This window comes from Pongo pygmaeus, chromosome 7, assembly GCF_028885625.2.
Source record: "Pongo pygmaeus isolate AG05252 chromosome 7, NHGRI_mPonPyg2-v2.0_pri, whole genome shotgun sequence".
Classification (NCBI taxonomy): Eukaryota; Metazoa; Chordata; class Mammalia; order Primates; family Hominidae; genus Pongo; species Pongo pygmaeus.
The window spans coordinates 129,301,871-129,324,222 of NC_072380.2; the positions used below are offsets into that span (position 1 = coordinate 129,301,871).

The 22,352-nt window shown below is 41.9% G+C and overlaps 1 protein-coding gene across 1 annotated transcript in view; it reads right to left on the reverse strand.

Annotated features, from left to right (window-relative positions):
* Positions 1–19,798: 19,798 nt before the first annotated feature.
* EIF3H (eukaryotic translation initiation factor 3 subunit H) overlaps positions 19,799–22,352 on the reverse strand; it is a 110,378-nt gene continuing 107,824 nt past the window's right edge. Inside the window, exons 7-8 of the mRNA XM_054498514.2 lie at positions 21,440–21,572; positions 19,799–20,070 (exon numbers count right to left, since the gene is read on the reverse strand). Of these exons, the coding sequence (XP_054354489.1) occupies positions 19,973–20,070; positions 21,440–21,572 (231 nt within the window). The 3' untranslated portion in view covers positions 19,799–19,972. The remainder of the gene's footprint in view (positions 20,071–21,439; positions 21,573–22,352) is intronic.

Below are 22,352 nucleotides of genomic sequence, written 5' to 3' on the forward strand. Positions count from 1 at the left end.
GTGCTAGGATTACAGATGTGAGCCACTGTGCCCAGCCACTCTTTATCTGTAAGGCATTCTCGGTCAATCTAGCATAAAAGAGATACACCAGCCATGCCTCTGGCACTCTGTCTTCCTTAACCTGCTCAATTTTTCTCCATTTTATTGATTCCCATCAGAAATACCAGGCATCTGCTCATTTATTATTCACTTCCTCCCTCGACTCCATTGGAACGTAAGCTCCAGGAAGGCAAAGAATGTCCTTTGTCCACTCTTACAGCACCAAACCCCAGAACAGTGCCTGACACTTAAGTGTTCATTCATATCTGTTAAATAAATGAAAAAATTCAGCCCATAGGTGAGATGGCATTGATGAAAACTGAGCCAGGCAAAGGAGTAGCAGAGAAAAAGGCATGAAGAGGGCCCCAGGTAAAGAGAGAACATGAACAAAACAAGAAGGTGTGGTTAGTTCCAGAAACAGAAAGACATTTGGTATTAGTCGGTGGTGCTCACTGTTGGTTGCCTGGCCAGAATCCATCCACCCACTCCTCTTCTAATAGAACCCCAATTTTGAGCATATGCCCACCACCCTCATATACACACACCCCAAGGCACCCAGCAGAGTCCACTCCATGCGTTGTTGTTATCACACAAACGCTGGTCCCGGTAGGATCTATTTCCTAGGTTCCCATGGCAGCCACCGGTTTGACCCAAGGGAATTGCTGATAAGAGATAGGAGGCGCTATGGACTGAACTGTGTCCCCCCCAGAATTCACACGTTAAGCCCCTACCCCCACTGTGATGTACTTGGAGACAGGACCTTAAAGGAAGAATTAAGGTTCAGTGAGGGTGTAAGGGTGGGGCCCTAACCTGATAGGACAGATGTCCTTGTAAGAAGAGAAAGAGACCCCAGAGCCCTCTTGCTCTGCATACACACAGAGGAAAGGCCACATGAGGACACAGTGAGCAAGTGGCCATCAACAAGCCAGGAGGAGGGCCCTCACCGGGAACCAGCCCTGCTGACACCCTGATCTTCGACCTATCTCCAGAACTGAGAAAATAAATGTCTGTTGTTTACACCAGCCACTGTGTGGTATTCTATTATGGTGGGGCAAGCTTGACAAATCCAGGAAGAGAAGGAAAGAGCCAGGATATCCCCCTCCCTTCTTCCTTGACTCTAGCAGCTCTGTCTGGTGGTCGCTCCTGCTTCCCCCAGGACGAGAGGCCCACGTGGCTCCTGTTCCTGCCAGGTGACTGAGGCCCAATCTTCAATCTTCGGACGATGTCCTGACAACTGTGCCTTGCTGCCTGATAACCTCTGGGTGGCCACAACTTCCCTTGCTGGCTTCTCAGCCCTTCGTGACCTGTGTGACCAATTCCCTTCATTCATTCCCCTCTGTATCAAGAACTCACACAGATTCCTGTGTTCCTTGCTGCACCCTGCCTGACACCTTCTATGGAGCATAAGGTGCCTGAGGGGAAGGCAGCACCAGAGCAGGTTCAAGGGCATGCAGGGGCCAGTTCACCAGACTCCTTGCCCATCTAACTGCAGAGTTGGAATCATATCTAGAGACCAATGAGGAGCATCCCTGCAGCCTTTTCAGCAGGTGGAGGGACATTTTTAGGGCTCCATTTTAGAAAGAGCAAGTCACAATGAGCATCTACCAGCAGGACCTGGAGAATAATTCTTTGCAGCCTATATTTTCCACGTGGTTTCTCTAATGCTGTGTAAACACAGCCCAAGACTTTTTTCCCCAAAAGAAATGATAGTGGACAGAGAACAGAGAAACAACAAAGAATAGAAGGTGAGAGCTGGCCTTGCACCTTCCCTAAAGCTAGGTCTTCTGGCTTCTAAATTATGTCTAACTCCTAAATTGCATCCAAACCACAATTTGGGGGGCCCACTACTGAAGCAACAGTGTCCCCACTCACGCTCATTCCCTTTACAAACCCCAGATTCTTGAATTTAAAAGGGAAGAAGGGGCCAGGCACCGTGGCTCATGCCTGTAATCCCAGCACTTTGGGAGGCTAAGGCAGGCAGATCACTTGAGGTCAGGAGTTCAAGACCAGCCTGGCCAACATGGTAAAAACCCATCTCTACTAAAAATACAAAAATTAGCCAGGCGTGGTGGCATGTGCCTGTAGTCCCCACTACTTGGGAGGCTCACATGGTAGAAACACTTGAACTGGGGAGACAAAGGTTGCAGTGAGTGGAGATAGCACCACTGCACTCCAGCCTGGGTGACAGAGTGAGACTTTGTCTTTAAATAAATAAATAAATAAATAAAAGCAAAGAAGAGTAGGGGCTGAGAAAATTCAAACGAGAAACACCCAGGCAGCACTTTGCATATAGGATTTATCAATTCCAAATAAGGGTGTCATATGGGGAATGCCAGCTGGTAGCTGTAATTGAAAGGGCCAGGAGTTTGGTCTGTATGATTAGTCACATGAAGCTAGCAGAAGCCTAATTGTTCTTTGTCATTCTTCAGCAAAACTTCTCTCTCCCTTCTTTTAGTTGGTTTGCCTTTCTCCCTTTTTCCCTTCCTTTTCTTTTTTTTTTTTTTTTTTTTTTTAATATTCTTGGAAACCCTTTTCTGCCAATCACTGTCAGCGGCTACTCAGGCCTGAGCAGAGCAGCAGCAGATGCACAGTGAGATATGCAGACTTGGAAATGAACTGTGGACAGTGCGTGGGAGGGAGCACTCCTCTCACGAGAAAGAGCAGAGAAAACACTCAATGTGAATACAGCCTTAGACAAATTCCAATCTAATAAGAATCGTTCTTCAGGTGCACTGACGGACAGAAAACAGAAGTAAATGCTTCATCATGCGGAACTGATTTCTTTTAAGTAATAATAGAAATGTAATTCTCCAAGAGGTCGCTGAGATTTATACGTATTGCTAATATATTTAAAGCTGAAGAAGAAAAGACAGCAGTCCCCAAACAGCGGTGCTGGAACTAAATGGAAACAGACAATGTCAGAGCTCAAGGTGACGCTTCCTGTCCCGAGAGGCCAGGAATCATGAGAGATGCTCCTATGACAGGTATCCTTAATTCTCCAGGTCAGAGGGTCTGGTTAGGGCAGTTAGCGGAGGGGAGACAGGTTTTAAGAACACTGGCCTCTTTTACAAAACAGCAAATATTTCCTAGTGCTTGAGAAATGCCATGGATTTCAGGAAAAGGCTCATGAGAAAATTCAGAAGATCTATTTCTCTCCCGGCATGTCTCACTCATCATCAACCTAGACTCGCCTCTGTTCATTGGTGTGTGCACGTGATCCTCTGTCATCTTCACAGCCACCTACACAGAACCACTACACAGGGCCTATGGCTGAGAAGCAGCATGGGGTGGGGTGGACAGGACGCCATCAGCCTTCCACTTAGGCTCTTGTGGCTAATCTGGGAACATTAAGGTGACATATGGGGTCCTTGAGATACACTTGCAGGACTAGTTTTATAACCTGTTTCAGCATTTCATCATTTTTTAATACAGTGGAGATGACTGGGACTTCTCTTCAACTCTGAGATGGCCTTGGAATTAACGACTTGATGAAGAAAGTCTTCATCCGTAAGGCCAGCATGTTCCAGTGTCCCCCAAGGAGCAGATAAATCCTGATTCCTTTGATATTTTATGTACAAGGTCTCAATTGGATCTCCTTAGAGTATATGCTTTAGGGTGGGCGGAAAGCCTTTTTTTCTGAAAAAATACGCAACCATTGAATTCCAAGGAAAGGAACATTAAAACATTAACAACAAAAATGATCCTTCTTTAAGCCCCTAGAACTTTATGACAATTTGTCAGACATCAACTGTGCCTGCATGTTCTCACCCTGTCTGTCTCTGTCTCTCTCTGTTCCAGCCTGTCACTCTCTCTGATACACTTTTCCCTCCCCTCTTCACCTGGCCAACTCATGCTCATCTTCCAAACCTCATCCCTGAGGAGTCCCTTCCTCAGGGAAGTCCCTACCTTTGCTAATACAACCCTCTATGATACTATCTCAGGGCCTCCTGCACTCCTCCGTGGTGCCAGTCACAATTGCAAATCACTGATGGTTGATGTCATTATTTGTTTAATGCCTGTTTCCCCTCCCTGACTGTGAACTCCATGCAGGCAGTATGAGAGCCCTAAAAATGTGCCACCCAGGTCTCCTGCTGTAGGGAGGATAAGTGAACAAATGGCCCCAGCTGCTCTGCTCTGAACCCACCACTGCATTGTGCCTACACCACGCTTCCCAAGGGTTACTCCCAGCCACCGGCTGAGCCCAGCACTGAATGCAGTCCCTTCCGGCCTCTGGGACTCCTCTGACAAGCTACCTTACATCGAGGGATCGGTAGTCACCTAACCAAAACCTTCCCAGCATGGGGCTTCAGCCTGAGACTCTTCTTCCCCACCACTCCTTCCCGTCCTGCCTCCTTCACAGGGGCAGACATGCAAGGCCATTCAATGGCTTGCACCACTTCCTCTGGCTCCCTTTCCTGAGGACCTGTAGGATTTGCACTGTTGCAAGCAGCAGTTTCCCCTTATTCCCCTCTGTTTCCTCAGGGTCTGGCACAAGGCCTGGTATATAACAGTTGCTCAATTAAGATGTGTAAAATGCACAAATTCTGACAAACATGGGGGAAACCAGTTGACAGAGGATGGACCAATCAGAGCAAACATGACTCAACCTCTGGGAAACTCCTCCAATGGCATTCCCTACAGAATCAATAACAGTGCCCTATTCCTCAGGGCCTTTGTGTTATACGAATGACCACACCTAAAGGAAACAACTGCAGGCCGCGCATGGTGGCTCACGCCTGTAATCCCAGCGCTTTAGAAGGCCGAGCTGGGCATGTCACTTGAGGCCAGGAGTTCGAGAACAGACTGGCCAAAATGATGAAACCTTGTCTTTACTAAAAATACAAAAATTAGCCAGGCGTGATGGTGCATGCCTGTAATACCAGCTACTCGGGACGATGAGGCACGAGAATCGCTTGAACTCAGGAGGCAGAGGATGCAGTGAGTTCAGATTACACCACTGCACTCCAGCCTGGGAGACAGAGCCAAATTCTGTCAAAAAAAAAAAAAAAGAAAGAAAAGAAAACAGCTGTTCTCAACATTGTTAACATCAGCACCAAAATAGCTATCTTTTACTGAGCACTTAGTATGTGTTAGGCATTGAACTATACAATTTACAGGTATTAATTTGTCTGATTCGAATAGTTTAAGTTTTCCCATGGTGACAAAAAAAAAAAAATCTTTGTGGCTTAAAACTCTCATCTGTAAATCTGAATTCTGTTACGGATAGCCTGCATTGTCCTTCTCATTTTTCAAAGACAGAAGCTAATAAGGCTTCTGAACACACAAGGTATAAAGTTGGACCCCCAAATCCAGAGGAGGTGAGGCCCTGGCTGGCTCAGGCCTCACTTCACTCAGGAACACCTATGACATATTTCATATCTGCTGGAGTTGAGATTCAGGGACCTGAGGTCATGTCTATAGATTTGTTCTTGCGCTGAAACTCCCTTCTCTCAATAGATCTGGCAAATCCAAATCAGTTGGCTTTCCTAGCGCCATGCAAAGCACAACTGCTGACCCATTCTTGTCCCTGATGAGAGCTGGCACTCAGCCCTTTTACAGACGTGACATTTTGTTATTTTCAGTCTTTACCTTATCTCCATGACAGTGTCCAGAATTCCTTGCTCTGGGCTTGTTGTATCAGCCAGGCAACTAGAAAAGAGTCTAGTTTTATTTCTTTCCTCCTCTTTTTTGTTTTTAAATCCATGTTTCCTTTTCATAAACACTAAAATCTTCCATCCTCTCAACAATGTTTAGAATCACTGGTTATCCCAAGTGGCCAGGAAAATGTGACTGAGCTCCACTGTTAGTAGTTCACTTTTGGCAAATGCCAAAGTAGGCAAATTACAGAACCAACAGGTTCTCTTTTTTTTCTCTCTCTCATTTCCAAAATACAAAATTAAACTATAACATTAAATAAATGTATTCAAACTGTACCTAACACTCCCAGTCCCCCAACCTTGTCCCCACTTTTGGAGATTCTGATATGCTCTCCTGGTTGGTAACCTCTGCCATGGATGGGGGTGAAGGGCTAAGACATTTTGCTCCAACACTGGACAGGCTCAGAAAAATTGAAAGTGGCAGATGATCCCAACCATCTCAGCAGGAATCCATTTTGGTACCAGGACCCTTCTCCACTGAGACACAATCTTACTACGGGCCACTCATGGGACAGAAGTGACCCGCCCACGAAAGGAAAGAGAGAGGCCTCTTGTGCACTGTGCCACTCGTCTCTGACAGATGCAGCCTCCCGACTCACAGCTCCAAGGCTGCCAAAGTTCTTTTGCCCTGAAGCAGCATCTGGTTTCCTGATTAGAGCCTCTCCTTCATCAAAGTAAAAAAACGGGTTCCCTCCCAGCAGGACCTCGAGTCCCTCTAATGCTTCTTAGATTTAATTGGAGTAGTGGGTCTGAGAAGTCTCAACTGCCCTGGAGAGTAAGGCAGTCCCAGGGAGAGAGGCCTTCAGCCCGATCCTAGGGCTTGTCACATTGGCCTGAGTCCTATATCCAGCAAGCTGTGATCTGAGTCAATTCCATAACCGTTTCAGTACCTCCGTTTCCCCACCCATAAAACTTAGCTCTGGGACTTGGGAGTCTTAATGAGCATTGGCCTTTCCTGAATAAATTAACCAGGTGCCGGAAACATCTGTGGCTGGAGGAGAATCTACTGTATAAACAGAATATGGTATTCTTATACACACGACTGTAGCTAAAGCTCAAATACTAACTAAGCCTGACTTCATCCTAAGTCCTGTGCAGTGGGTATCTGGGGAAAAGCCAACCTCTTCTCCTCTAGTCTAGGTTCTATTTGGAGAACTCACCTTCTCCTTTACATTGCTCTGTTCTACTCAGGACAAAGGGGTTTCTGTCAAAAGTAAAGGAATCAATAGTTCTTATAGCATCACTTTTCATTTAAATCATATAACAATACTCCAAAAATAAACACCCCCAGGAGAATGTATGCTTCATCCAGACAAAGCCAATATCTGTCTTATTCACCACCATATCCTCAGAGTTCAGCACAGTACTGATTCATGCTAAAAATAAATTAATTGAATGAATGAATAAAAGCAATAATAGCTCTAGAAAAAATGTTATATGTTTGCATAGTTGCTTTATAGCAACTCCTTCCATGCTCTCCTCAATATATGAGTTTATTAGAGCAGAAAATACTAAGCAACTTGGTAAACTAGTGAATTAAGCCTCAGATTGAGCCTTGACAGTGAGTGGCAGAACTGGAACCAAAAGCTAGGTCTCCAAACACTCAATTCTGTCTTCTTGCCATAACAACTCACTGCTTCCCTTTATCTCTAGTGAGGGCCAGAAAATTACAGCCCTGAAAGCCGAATCCAGACCAATACCTGATTAATAAAGTTTTCAGAACACAGCCACGCCCATTTATTCAGACTGTCTATGGCTACCTTTCCATACAGCGGTAGAGTTGAGTAGTTGCCATAGAGAGCATATGGCCCACAAAACTGAAAATATTTACTACCTAGCCCCTTACAGAAAAATTTAGCTGGTGCCTGCTCTATATCCTCCTTCCCCTAGAATCCCATATCAGTCCCATATCAATCCCATATCAGTCCTTAGAAACAAGGGGTCTATGGGCCGGGTGCGGCGGCTCACGCTTGTAATCCCAGCACTTTGGGAGGCTGAGGCGGGAGGATCACGAGGTCAGGAGTTTGAGACCATCCTGACCAACATGGTGAAACCCCATCTCTACTAAAAATACAAAAATTATCTGGGCATGGTGGTGCGTGCCTTTAATCCCAGCTACTCAGGAGGCTGAGGCAGGAAAATCGCTTGAACCCAGGAGGCAGAGGTTGCAGTGAGCTGAGATCATGCCATCACACTCCAGCCTAGGCAACAGAGCAAGACTCCATCTCAAAAAAAAAAAAAAAAAAAAAAAAAAAAGAAAGCAAAACAAGGGCTCTATGATTACATTGTTTTGGTCACACAGCCCCACAATCAGAAACCACTAATGAGTGCTTGCTATTGTGAAATCAAAAAGCTTTACCACATCATCTTATTTAATTCTCCCAATAACCCTATGAGATATGCATCATTACATGCATGCATAATGTGATAATAGAATTGGCCTGAACCGTATGAAATTGCTAATTTTTTTTTTGTCCGTTGAATAGTGGCAATTTCACGTAGATGAAGAGAATACCACTATCACTGTTTTAGAGCTGAGAAAACAGGAGAAAGTGGTGCATTGGCACACAGTTAATAAATGAAAGAATGCTTTTTCTTCTTAAAACTTTACACTCCACTTTATTTATTCAAAGTTTTGCTAATTTTGAAGTTAAAGACTCAGTCCAATGATGCTTAAGCAAGCCTTTCCCAAAATTTATTTTTGAAAAGTTTTCTGTTTGTCTTTTTATCGCCAAGTAGTACCTATGAATAGTCCACAAAACTACAGTTCCTCAGAACAGACTTTGGGGTTTCACCGTATTAGCCAGGATGGTCTCGATCTCCTGACCTCATAATTCACCTGCCTCGGCCTCCTAAAGTGCTGGGATTACAGGTGTGAGCCACGGCACCTGGCTAACATGGTGAAACCTCGTCTCTACTAAAAATACAAAAAATTACCTGGGCCTAGGGGCATGTGCCTGTAATCCCAGCTACTCGGGAGGCTGAGGCAGGAGAATCGCTTGAACCTGGAAGGTGGAGGTTGCAGTGAGCCAAGATCACGTGCCATTGCATTCCAGCCTGTGCAAGAGAACGAGACTCCGACTCTGTCTCAAAAACAACCAACAAACTTTGGGAAATACCTCCTCTTCCTTCATCTGCATCAAACTGCCCGCAGCATTTCATAGGTGCTGCCACCTCTGTCCCCCTGGCTGCAGTCATCTCCTGCCTCCCCAGAACACCCACGCAACTGCATTGGGCATGCCCAATTTGAAACACACTGTATCTTGCTCCACTGGCAAGTGAAACTCCATTTTCACTGAAATAACCTGAATAGTCCATGCTACTGCTGCAGGCTAATTCCATTTACAGGAATAATGAAGCTCCATCCTTGTGTGGCCTCGGATGTCAATTTCATACACTTGACCCATCCCATACCTCCCATTTGTGATGCAAATAAACTGCATGTTCCATCAAAACTGCTTGCTCTCCCTCTAAGCTCATGTTCTTTCGATTTATGTGCCAAATCAGTTGTAGACTCTTTCTCAGTAGTAGTGTCCAAAATCTGAGGCTGCCCTCTAGCCCAGGTCAATTAAGCAACATAATATGTGTTTAACTGTGCTTTGCTTCTTTTTTTAAAGAGAGAAAAAATTGCTTATATATATAAAGTTTACTGTCAGGGTTCCATTGATTCCTATTTTCCTTAGGAGTAATATAAGTCCATAATTTGTCATAATCATCCTCCCTACCCCCTCCTAAAATATTAACTTGGTAGGAAGGTTGGAAATCTATCACAATCAATGACAGACATCTGTGCACAAAAATAGCAAGTCTCGTATTTAATATTTTACTGCCATATTTTGAAACAACTGGTTAGGCAGCTGCTACTGTTATCTTCCAATTACTTCTCATTTTTCCAGAGACTTAAATGCAAGCTGTAACAAATTAAATCTAAATTTCTATATTCTCTTTTAAAAAAATAAAAGACTTTCAGAAAATACTGCAAAAAAAAAAAAAAGTCATTGAGAGGAAAAAAGGGATATTGGCAGCAAGACAGAGGACTTTATTCTCAATGCCGCCAATGATTTGTTTCATTTGCCTTAAGGTGTGAAGATATGCTGACCCCTAAGTGATCCAAGTATTCTCCATGCTGACCCCTAAGTGATCCAAGTATTCTCCATTCTACACAGGCTCTTAGTGCTGAGACTTTGCAGCTTGCTAAAAATGCACTTTTCCCTGCAATTTTGTAAAGGTGCCCAAGAAGAAATTCCTTCACCAAATGTTAAATATTCTCTGTTGTACCACTCTATCAATGGTGTTCAAATACACAAAAAATCTCTCAAAAGCCTTAATAGGTCATATTTAGGAGATACCAATTCAAACAAAATTGCACATGGTTCCAATTGAACAGCACGGCAGAGAACAGTGTAATTATTTTTTTTCCAACATCAACATGCTTTTCACCTTAAATTATGAGGCTTGTGCTTAGAAATTACATTTTTGCTAGAAAAATAACACATTTCCTAATCTTCTCTGTTTTCATTTTTCATCTGACTCCTTGATCCTAATTAGGGGGCACTGAGGGTGAGGGTAGGAGGCCAACTGTCACAATTTGTCCCTCTGACTGCCAGGATTCAACATAGATTTCAAAATAGAACTTATGTCACTGAGGCTTTTTTCAGTGCAAGGTTCTGAAGTAGAACACACTTGCTGTTCTTTCGGATGCGGTATCTACACTGCTCCTGCACAGTGGCTGCTGCAATCAGCACAGCCACGTAAACAATGCACCACTATTATCATTATCTCAGGCTTATGGCATATGAGGCTCTCTAGACCTGGATCCTTCCAGCCTTCTCTGTCCCTCCTCCTCCTCCTCCCTGTCCTTGTCCTCTTCCTCCACAGCCCAACATAACTATTACTCTTAACCTCTCCAGAGAGGTGGCTACTCTATAGTGAGTTATTAAATTATGTCTTCCCAATATCATCTGGTAACTTAAAAAAAAAAAAAAAAAAAAAAGTCCAGGCCTTATTGCAACCTTTAGTTTAAAAGAAAAATCTCGGCTGGTCGCGGTGGCTCACACCTATAATCCCAGCACTTTGGGAGGCTGTGGTGGGGGATCACCTGAGGTCAGGAATGCGAGACCAGCCTGGCCAACATGGTAAAACCCAGTCTCTACTAAATATAAAAAAATTAGCTGGGTGTGGTGGCATGCACCTGTAATCTCAGCTACTCAGGAGGCTGAGGCAGGAGAATCACTTGAACACAGGAAGCGGAGGTTGCAGTGAGCTGAGATCACACCACTGCACTCCAGCCTGGACGACAGAGACTTCATCTCAAAAAACAACAACAACAACAAAACTTCCTTGGCAACACAGCCAGATTCAGGAACAACTGTATGGACAGCTCCTGACTTAGGATGGCTTAACTTACAATTTTTCAACTTTACAATGGTGCAAAACAATGCACATTCAGTAGAATTTTGTTTTGTGATTGCCTTTTTTTTTTTTTCCGTATAAGTAGGTCTCACTGTTTCCCAGGTTGGTCTCAAACTCCTGGGCTCAAGCAATCCTCCTGCCTTGGCCTCCCAAAGTGCCGGGATTAGAGGTGTGAGCCACCACACTCAGCCTGAATTTTCAATTTTGATCTTTTTCTGGGCTAGTGATAGACAGTATGATACTTTTTCATGATGCTGGCAGTAGCAGCAAGTTGCAGCTCCCAGTCAGCCACCCAATCACAAGGTAAACAACAGATACAGTGTATTGTATTCAGCAAACCACATGAGATATTTGCCACTTTATAACAAAATAGGCATTGTGTTATTTTGCCCAACTATAGGCTAATGTGTAAGTGTTCTGAGCAAGTTTAAGGTAGGCTAGGTTATGCTATGGTGTAGGTTAAGTGTATTCAATGCATTTTCAACTTACAATATTTTCAACTTACAATGCATTTATCTGGATGTAACTGCACCTCATGTCAAGGAGCATCTGTACTAGAGCAAACTTCACCAAGCAATAGTAACCTGGGGTGCTGGTGAAGACAGGTGCTTGGTTAAGCTTCATCCTCAAAGCTCTTGATTCAGTTAAGTCTGGGTTGAGGCCTGAAAATTTGCTTTTCTAACAAGTTTGCAGGTGATGTTTACCCAGGGGCCATACTTTGGGAACCGCTGCTCTTGGTGAAGTCCCATGTGGGCCAGGACTGACTGCCTTTTCATCCTGTGTTGAGCAGTGTTTGGCACATTTGTTTGTTGAATGAACACCAAAAGGTGCTCTAACACTACAGAAGAAGACCCACCACAACAATCACCATTCTGAAAGTGTAAGTTTGCAATTCTACTTTCCCCTACAGTGTGCTCCATTTGCAAAGCTAAAACCCACTCACCAAATTAGAGATAGAGACTCAGAAGAGCTGAACTGACAAGGTAAGCAACACACACTTCTTTAGATGGAAAAGTGCCACTCCTGTTGGTTGGCTGGTTAGTATTTTTTTCCTAGAGGCAATGAAACACAAGCATCTAGTACATAAGAGCATCAGCAGAGGATAATCTTTTTGTCCAAGTGTGCTTTAAATCAGGAGCAATGATTTACTGCTAACACCGAATATATTTGGAATTCATGGAGGCTTTGCATTGCCAGCCTCTAATCACTTCTCAGCAGAGTACCCTAAAATTGCTACAGTCCGTCAATACAAGATGGGAGATTGTCATCTGAGATTTGCCACATCAGGGATTCATCAAAATGCAAAATCAACACCTTCCCTTTCTCTCTCTCCTACTCCAGATGATTTCTGAATTTCTGTACATTTGTGAATTCACAGAAGCATGAACAAAATGACATGAACATTACAAATGCAAATGTCTTTGTTCCTAACAAATTACTCCAGTTTTCCCTTCTTCCATAAATCTGGGAGTGGGAGGGAAGGGACTTCACATTACCATTGCAAAATCACCATACGTTTAGAAGCCAGAGGCAAAGGTAAGCTATAGTTTCCCAAAGTTTTTTTTTTTTTTTTTTTGTCAGGGATAGCTTTTAAACACACACAACCTCAAATATTATTTTTCCAATGCTGATTTGTACTTTAATAAACTGACATCTGCATCTCTAAAGAAATAGTTCACTGTCAAAAGAATCTAGCTTAATTTTGTTTGCTTGAAATGTTTTCATCTCAGACCAAATTTAGAATACCCCACCACCTGTTTACGCCAATCTCCAGCAAAGCAGCAAAAGCTCACCTCTTCGATTCAATTCCCAGCTGGAACAGTCAAGGTGATGGGAGTTGTGAGATGTTTTAAATTAGCCTCCAACTCCTTGTTCATTTCTGAGAAAATGTGCTACCCTTGAGCTCCAAATGCTACATACTTCAACTCCAGAGTACATCACGGAGCATCTTTGCAAACAGAAAGCCTCAGTCATGTAAGGGACGACATTCTGCAGAAAATGTTGAGGCACAGAACAATACAAAAGAATGGTGAATAGGCTATTTTGGAAACAATACTTAAAGCTCTTGGTACCTCCTTCCACATCTGTGAATGGGGGTGTTAGTAGTCATAGAGAGATAGGGCTAGTTCCTCTCTTGCTCTAAAGTTCTGTTAACATATTTGCAAAATACAATAGCTTTTATTCTCCAATTCCCACTTAACGCTGCACCTTCTAAAATCTTTTGAGGCCTAATAGCAAATAAGCCTTGGCATATACATGAGTTGGGTTAGGCTTTTTTTTTTTTTTTTTTTTTTTTTTTTTTCAGGTTGAAAGCAACAGAAACCAATTCATACTTGCTGAAGAAAAAAAAAGGCAGTTATTAAGAAGATTCAAATGTGTTTTTGTGAGATTCAAAGGCAAGAATCTAAACAGGCCTCAGAAAGAGACTGGAAACAGAAAACGCCAGTGTTAGGAACCCAGGCAATATTCTTTTATTCTTGCTCCAGCTGATTGTTCCCCTGTGCTCTGCTACTCAGCCCTGAATTACAAAGTAGTCAAGAGGTTAGACCACCTCTACTCAAGGAATGAGCCTGGATGGACACTAGCATCCCTTAATTGTTGTTTATCTGAAAAGGGTAACTGATTAAGATGTCCACCTTGGTCCAGTTATAAACACAGACACTGGGAGCTCACCACTGGGATCCTGTGAATCTTGGGATCAGGGTGAATTAGGAGGTGAAACAGTTCCCACAAATCGGTGGGGGAAGGAGAGAGAGTGGCTCACCACAGAAGAGATGATATCACATAAATAGGAAGATATCTTGAAACAAGGACTATTTTTCCAGTCCTGTTGAGAAGGGAGGTTGTGCCACATCTTGGTACGAGTACAATGGCACTGACACCCAAGACTTGAGCTCCAGTCCCAGTCCCGCCACCTAGGGGTGGGTTAGCTTTAGTCAATCACAACCTTTTTGAAGTTTGGTTTCATCATTCCTGGGCCGTTACTGTGTTTCAAACCTAGTATTTTCTGTATCAAGTGCATTGGCTTCCTAATGCATTTTGTACTTTTCTCAATCCAAATGAGAAGATACATGAGCAAGTACTTTGTGAACTGTAAAATATTAATTTGGAGATTGCTCTTAAAAAGCTACTTGAAATATAATTTGTCTATTCATTTTCTTCTCCAAGTACCTGGGTCTTTTGCCTCCATAATGAGGGAACCCTTCAGCAGGTATGGAACATCAGACACTACAAGCCAAAACAATACCTACATTAAGACTAGGCAAGATATTTTATATAAGCAGCACATGCATTTTGGTTTCTTTGGCCCATTGCCTCCTGAGTGTGCATTTGTTATAGTACAGTGGACTAGAAGTGGAAATCATCAGCTGCAATTCCTCTCTATCTCATTAGAGGTCTAGTTTCCCCTTAATGCACATGAAGACCTTTCATTAGCAATAATGGGAGCTGCATGCATCAAAAGGAAAAATAGACCTTCTCCATTGTGATCTAGGAGATGAGGTTATTGGGACACTTGCTTGCCTGACTGGAGAATTATGACATTCAGAGATGCATGATTAGATCATGGAAAAATTAAAATCTTCGTGACTGTTTTAATAAATAAAATGCAATTTTAAAACCTCAAAATGGAGGTCAAGAATCAACACTAAAGAATCATAGGCAGATTGAAATTAGGAATGAGTTAAGTAAGTGAAAGCCAAATGACAAGATAAACAAAGGTAGAGAAAGATCACCTAGGGGATTTGACAAAATAAGAACTGTTTCCAATACACACAAAGTTAAGACACTGGCAAGAGAGACTACAGTCCAAGAAGAGACGGCAAGGACCATTTACTGTCAGAAGCGGTAAACACTGCTGAAAGTTAAACAAATCCTTTGCTTCCATGTCCACAAAGGAAGATGGAAGATGCCAGAAATGGCTGTGCCCTGAAGAAGGGTCAATGAAATAAAATATTACTCAAGGAAATAAAAGTGACACCTGAGTTTGTCTTGAGGTTGACACAAATGCCAGAAGCAGTATTTTCCTGCTGCAATCAACTTTAAACAAGGACACTTGGAAATTGGCCATTCTGCATTGTTAAGGGTCTGAGGAAGAAGTGGCAGAGTCCTTCACTTTCGTTCAAATGTAAAAACAGTAATCTGTGGATTAAAGGAGAATATATTTTCTTTACAGGACAACATCAGACAATGAGACCTATTTTTGGGGTTGGGTGGGTGGGGAGGGTGGGGAATGCTCAGGAAAAGAAAGCAAACATGTACCTGAATCCTTTTAAAAAGACTTCAAGCAAGTCCTAGAATAAGCGTGAATTCAGCACTCCTTCTCCTATCCCCTCAACTCATGATGGTTCCAGGGAATATTCAAGTTAGTAAGACTCTGAGGATGTATTCAATCTGTAGCAGACTGCTTGCCATCGATTCAATGAAAAGATTGAAAATTGGTTGCCTAACTCATAAAAAAATGCAATTGGCCTCAACATCTAATCTCATGGAATCAAACATTTTTTAAGGATAGGTGCAATGGCTCACATCTGTAATCCCAGCTCCTTAGGAAGCCAAGACAGGAGCCAAACCAGCCAGGGCAACATGGCAAAACTCCGTCTCTACAAAAAAATTAGCCAGGTGTGATGATAGGTGCCTAGGGTTCCAGCTATTCGGGAGGCAGAGGTGGATCACCTGAGCCTGGGAGGTTGAGGCTGCAGTGAGCGGTAATTGTGCCCACTACACTCCAGCCTGGGTGACCGAGTGAGACTCTCAAAAAAAAAAAAAAAAAAGAAAAAAAAATGTATAGAGATGGAGTCTTCACTATGCTACCCAGGCTAGCCTTTAAAAAAAAAAAGTCAATAGCTTTTGGGGGTACAAGGGGTTTTTGGTGACACGGATAATCTGTATAGTGAAGTCTTACATCTTAGTGCACCCTTCACCTGAGTAGTGTACATTATACCCAATATTCAGTTTTTATCCCTCACGCCCCTCTTACTCTCTTCCCTTCTGAGTCTCCAAAGTTCATTATACTCTTTGTGCGCCCACAGCTTCACTTAGAATAATGGCCTCCAGATCCATCTGAGTGGTTGTAAGTCATTATTTCATTCTTTTTTATGGCAGAGTGGTATTCTATGGTGTAGAAATCAAATTTTGACTTTAATAAACTGATCACATGGCAACTACGTGAGGGCTTAACAGCCTATAAGAACAAGAATGCAGGTACTCAGACAAAGAAATGTCTGGGAAACACCAAACTCCTACAGAATGGCCCAAACTCTCCACATTGGAGCAGGGGTATAGCACTTGGAAACCATTCCTTGCGTACCTGGACTATATCCCTAAAATCACCATTGAGGCTTATGCAAAGCCATTTCAGGTTCTGCCAGTAGCTGTGGAGCCAAACAGGCTCAAGGTGCATTATAGGTTAAGTGTCTACTTATATAAAATGAAGTCTCAAGGCAATAAGTACTGGGCCACAGCAGTTTGCTCCAGCAAACTGTAATTTCCCAATAGCTCTGGCTTCCTATTTCTCACTCCCTGTCTCAAGTAATTTGGAGTCAAATGAACCCCTCTTCCAATCCATCCAAAGAGGTTCTGACTCCAACTTGGGAGTCACCACTTTTCAATAATAGACTCAGATCTTTATCCTTTTACCACAATGACTACTAACCACTGTCACCCCTTCTGTACACCCCAATTGCAGAAGGATCCTCTGTTAAGACGGCCCAAAGCACTCTCCAAGGCACTTGTGACTTCATACTCTATCAGCTTGTATGACTTCATGTTCCCCTCTTGGGTCATATGCTGATTAATAAGCTCAGAGGCAGAATCTGTGTCCTGTCTGCTTTGGAACATCAAGAGTGCTTGACATAGTAGGTATCTGATAAATACTTCTTAAATTAAAAAAAAAAAGAGACAGAATTTTAAAAAGTACAGAACTAGCATAGAAAAAGATGCCCAGTGAGAATTTTTTAAAAAATGACCAATAGTGTATTACATACTTAATTTGGTTGAGAAGTGTTTATTGTAAAAATGGAGTTTATAATGAAAATAAAAAATTATTTCATAACATCCTGATACCACTACACCTGAGTTCGATGCCAGCATGGTTTGAAAGTGAAGCTGATACAAGTTTTCTAAAGGATGTTAAAAAACTATAGTATGAAGAATGTAATATTTTAGAAGACACTAAAACTTAAATATTTAGATGTATATGAGAAATCACACCAAGCTCTCTTAATTAGGTTAACATTAGATAACTACGTCTCAATTTCCAAGCTTCCAAAAATAGGTAAAAAAATTATTTTAGTTTAAGTTGATATTAAAAACACATTGGGAGCAGGAATCCATTCTTTCAGGTTTTAAGAATAATGTTATGATTATTAGATTATTATCAATGATTATAAAGTTAATGTCAAATATCTTCTACTTTCTTGGTTAATATTCGATTTTTTCATTAGATTAACATGCTAGCTTTTCCTGTCTTTCTGTTCTTGGGTAAGTGAATGATTTATTAGACCTGGTGCTCAATTTACGAGCTTTTCTCATTTCAACTTGAAGAAACTGCAAATATTTATAGAAGATGAATCACATGTATTTGTTCCTGAAAAATGTCAGAATACAGCACTCAAATCAAATGCCGAACAGAAACTATTCCCTAACACTACATACTGTGGCGAGTTAATTTCCACTGACATGTTTTCCTAAACAGTTTTTCCCACTATGATTAATTCCCAAATCAAAAATTACCGAAATCTTTCATTAAATGTGTATTCATGTTACCAAGTTATAGAAATCTAAACAATCATAAAGAATTTAAGAATCACACCTTTAAAGACATAGTTGAATTGACTCAGTTAAATTACTCTTACATCCTAAAAAATATATAGGTTACGTTCGAACTGATTTTCCTCGCTTTTATTTTGCTCGCTTGCTACTTTAAGGGTGCTTTGTTTAACTCCACAGTAAGATCCCAAGTCTAAAAAATTAGAATGCAGAGGAAATGAACCAACAGAGCATACACTCCACAAGGGCAGGGGCCATGGCCAGTTTTACCTGTTAATATATCCCTTCTGTCTAACACAGTCACACTCAAATTTGTGTTGACTCCAATTTAAGGTATCACCATGGGTAGGTAGGAAGGCAAAACAGCAGAAACTTTTGAAGGCAATTTGGCAATACAGGTAAAAGGGCTGACATTTTACATACCCTTTGACTCATAAGTCTACATCAAAGATTATCCCAAAGAAATAATTATATGTGAGAAAGTACTTGGATTCTAGAATGTTCTAGGCCCTGAGCTTTTTAAAGTAAAATCCGGCTAACAACCCAATATCCTAGATAGGGTGCCTAGAATGCCTCCCTCATCATAAACACAGGCTGAGTGGCTGCCACATACCAACCAGAGTTTGCATGCTTCACCCAAACCCCCAACAAACGTCTTCAACACTCACAGCCACCTTGTGAGGTAACACACCTGCTCCCATTTCTTATCTCACCTGGTTGACAAAAAGTGAGGCACAGGGAGGTTAAGTAACTTAGGAAAAGGAGGAGCCAGGTTTCAATCTGGCTGCCTGATCCCAGAGCCCCAGTAGTGCCTTCAAAACGATGTTGTCCAAAAAATGGATTTCTCAACTCTCCTGATCTTTCACCCATCTCCTTTTTTGATAACCCTCCTAGGGGATCATAATCTAAAATTCTCATAGGCAAACCCACACCAGCTGGCAGATCTCACTGACTTTGGTGGTACACAAACAGCAAAATCTGTGATTATCTTTAAAATATAAAAATTACTAAAATATATTTTTCCCAATGTACTACCATTCTCCTAATTCCTAATTCCTCATTCACAACACTTGCTGTTAGCAGAATTATACTTCATGGTTTGGGAAGACAAATGTGAAGTCCTAAATAATATAAACAAAATGAAGTTTACTTGTGGTGGCATGATTCTTTTCTTTAAAATTTCTGTGTCCTGTCCCGGAGTGGTGGCTCATGCCTGTATTCCCAGCACTTTGGGAGACAGAAGCAGGTGAATCACTTGAGGTCAGGAGATGCAGACCAGCCTGGCCAACATGGTGAAACCCCATCTCTACTAAAAATACAAAAATTAGCCAGGTGTGATGGCACACACCTGTAGTCCCAGCTACTTGGGAGGCTGAGGTAGGAGAATCGCTTGAACTCAGAAGGTGGAGGTTGCAGCGAGCTGAGATTGCGCCACTACACTCCAGCCTGGGCAACAAAGTGAGACTCTGTCTTTAAAAAAAAAAAAAAAAAAAAAAAAAAATCGTGTCCCATGGCCTGTGAGTACAGGGACTGGTTGACCATCACCAACAGAAATGAAAAGGCAGACTGACTGGAATTAGGCCAAGTGATTCCGGGTCCGGGGACAAGGAATCCTGGGCAAGTACACGAAGTCTGGACTTCTCTCGAGGTGCTCATTTGGGAGCAGCGAAGTATAAAAATTCAAAAAAAAAAAAAATATATTCACAGTAGGTGCCACGGCCTCCGGGTCAGAAGCTGGGATAAGTAGTTGGGAGAAGTGGGTTGAAAGGTGGCACCTGAGAGGCAGCAAAAGTGGTGGAGCCTATAGGTTTCTGCCTGATGAAACTTCTGGTCAGGGCTTGCTTTAGCTTTTAGAAATAAACAAGTATAAGCAAACAAAAGGAAGCCAGAGAAAATACATCTAAAATCAAAGAAGCAAGCAGTCAAGGTTTTGTTTTATTTTATTATGGCTAGAAAGACACTGTTATAGCCAAAATCGGCAATGACACTAAAGAAATCCTCTGTGCTTTTCAATATGCAAATATATTTCTTCCAAGAGTTGCCCTGGTGTGATTTCAAGAGTTCATGTTAACTTCTTTTCTGGAAACTTCCTTTTCTTAGTTGTTGTATTCTTGAAGAGCCTGGGCCATGAAGAGCTTGCCTAAGTTTTGGGCAGTGAACTCCTTGATGTTCTGGCAGTAAGTATTTATCTGGCCTGTGCATTTGAGAAAGAGATAGAGCCATAATGTTCCACAAATTGTAAAATGATCCAGAAAGCTAGTCAAACTGAAAAATCAGCATAAAACAGAATCACCTGTATATTGTTTTGAATTCAGAGTTTATTTTTCTATAAGGGATAAGAAATACAAGTTCTTTTGAAAATAAGCTACTGTCCACTCTCAATTACACAGAGAATAAAGAAAAACTACTCCTCAAAAGCTTATCAGCCCTTAGGACATAATAGCTGTCAGTCAAAAGGACTGACTAAATAGATCAAACCAATGCTGTACAACTGAGAAAACAGCATTGACTAGCCTTCACAGGTAGAAAGGAGATACTAACAATAAATCACAGAGCTGCAAACCAGCCAGACCTACTGGACCCAGATGTGAACAAGTACGGTAGGTTTTCAGTTTGTGCTTTGGGAATGTTAAGGAGTTTTCTCCTACGAGCCAGACAGAGTAAGAGTAGAGAGTTCACCTGAAGAAAGGGCTCCATCGTTGCTTTTTATGTCTTAAATGATCTAATCTCATGCAACAGTTACATCAGTTACATACTTCTTCAAAATATAAGGATTTCAATTCTGTTTGAATTGGACCTTTGGGAAGGAACTGTGTCTCATTTCCAAATTTAATTTGTATGTACACTAGAAAATGTTAAGGAATTTGGAATTTCCTCCCACATTACAAATGTATCAATATAATTGAGAAACTGCCAATCAGCTTTTGAGTAGGATTTTCACTTTGATAAAATCTTCTCACAGGTAAGGATCTGACTGAATCAGATGGCATTTAACATTTCTATAAGATTATAGCCAAATAAGGGCATGAATGTCATATATTCAAAATCAAGTCCTAGTACAGGACACAGGACCTCTCCTGCTTAAAGGTGGTATTAAACATTAAGCATAACCAGAAAAAGTTCATCCAGAAATACATTTGTGCTGCCACAATTTAAGTCCAAGTAAGGGAAATAATTTCCTAAATTCAAGTCAAGTACCCACTGTACAGTGCTGAGCTGGAAGAGGAATAGTAAGAGGCCTGAGCTAAGTGATCTTCTGCATTAAGACTGTAAACAATTTTTCTGGGTTTCCATGAAAAAGCACTCATTTCAGAAAGTTTATAATGCCATCTCAAAAATGTTTAGAAACATAGAGTGAAGCACTGAAAGGACCTGGACAAAAGAACAAACTCTTACAAGTTCTTAGATTTCAGATATTACAGGTGCTAGATTCAAATTCATCCTGCAGCTATTTCAAACATACTAGCTTTTATGGCATGCTTTTCTGTTTGTAAGTTTCTCACTGTCTTCTGCTTCCTAAGAAATGAACAAAACCAGCCAGGTTTTGCACTGGGCAACAATACCTGCAATGAGCAGCGAGTCCATCCTAGCAGGAGGCTGTGGCGGTTTGAAGAGTTTGGACAGGTCCTCCTCAGGGAGCGGGGGTTCTCCTCGGCTCTGGCGCTGCATATTCTCCTGCTGGCGACGCTGCTGATACTAAAATTCAAAGGGAAAATGATTTGGTTATTTTTCTCCATCTGAGGAGGAAAAAAAGATGTCCTTCCCCTACACAACCAGCAGAACCCCACTGCTCTGAATTCCAACCTCAGTTTTTATCAATGGCAACATTTGGTAACTTGCGTCTAAGAAGCTAAATACGCCAATAATAGAAGAAAATTCCTTTGTTGAAAACTCTAGTGTCACTCTGAGCTCTAAGAGTCTATAACTAATGATTCAGAAAACAAAACTAGTTATGTAAGTAACAGGGAGCTTAAAGGGAAAGAAACTCATGATTAGTAAGGTAAAGGGAGTTCCTTTATCATTTATGACAATGGGGTAATAAATAAATGATTCATCCTAATTTTAATGACTAAGTAAAGAACTACCACACTGGAAATTCTTTCACCTTTACTCCTATTGACCTAAAATAACAATACAGATGATGTCATTATTGCTATGTTCACTATTGTTACGGCTTTTTTTTCTTTTCTTTTTTTTTTTTGACACAGAGTCTCATTCTGTCACCCAGGCTGGAGTGCAGTGGCACAATCTTGGCTCACTGCAGCCTCTACCTCTCAGCCTCCCCGGTTCAAGCAATTCTCCTGCCTCAGCCTCCCAAGTAGTTGGGGTTACAGGTGCCCACCACCACACCCAGCTAATTTTTGTATTTTTAGTACAGTCTCAAACTCCTGACCTCGTGATCCACCCGCCTCAGCCTCCCAAAGTGCTGGGATTACAGGCGAGAGCCAGCACTCCTGGCCTGTTGTTACTACTCTT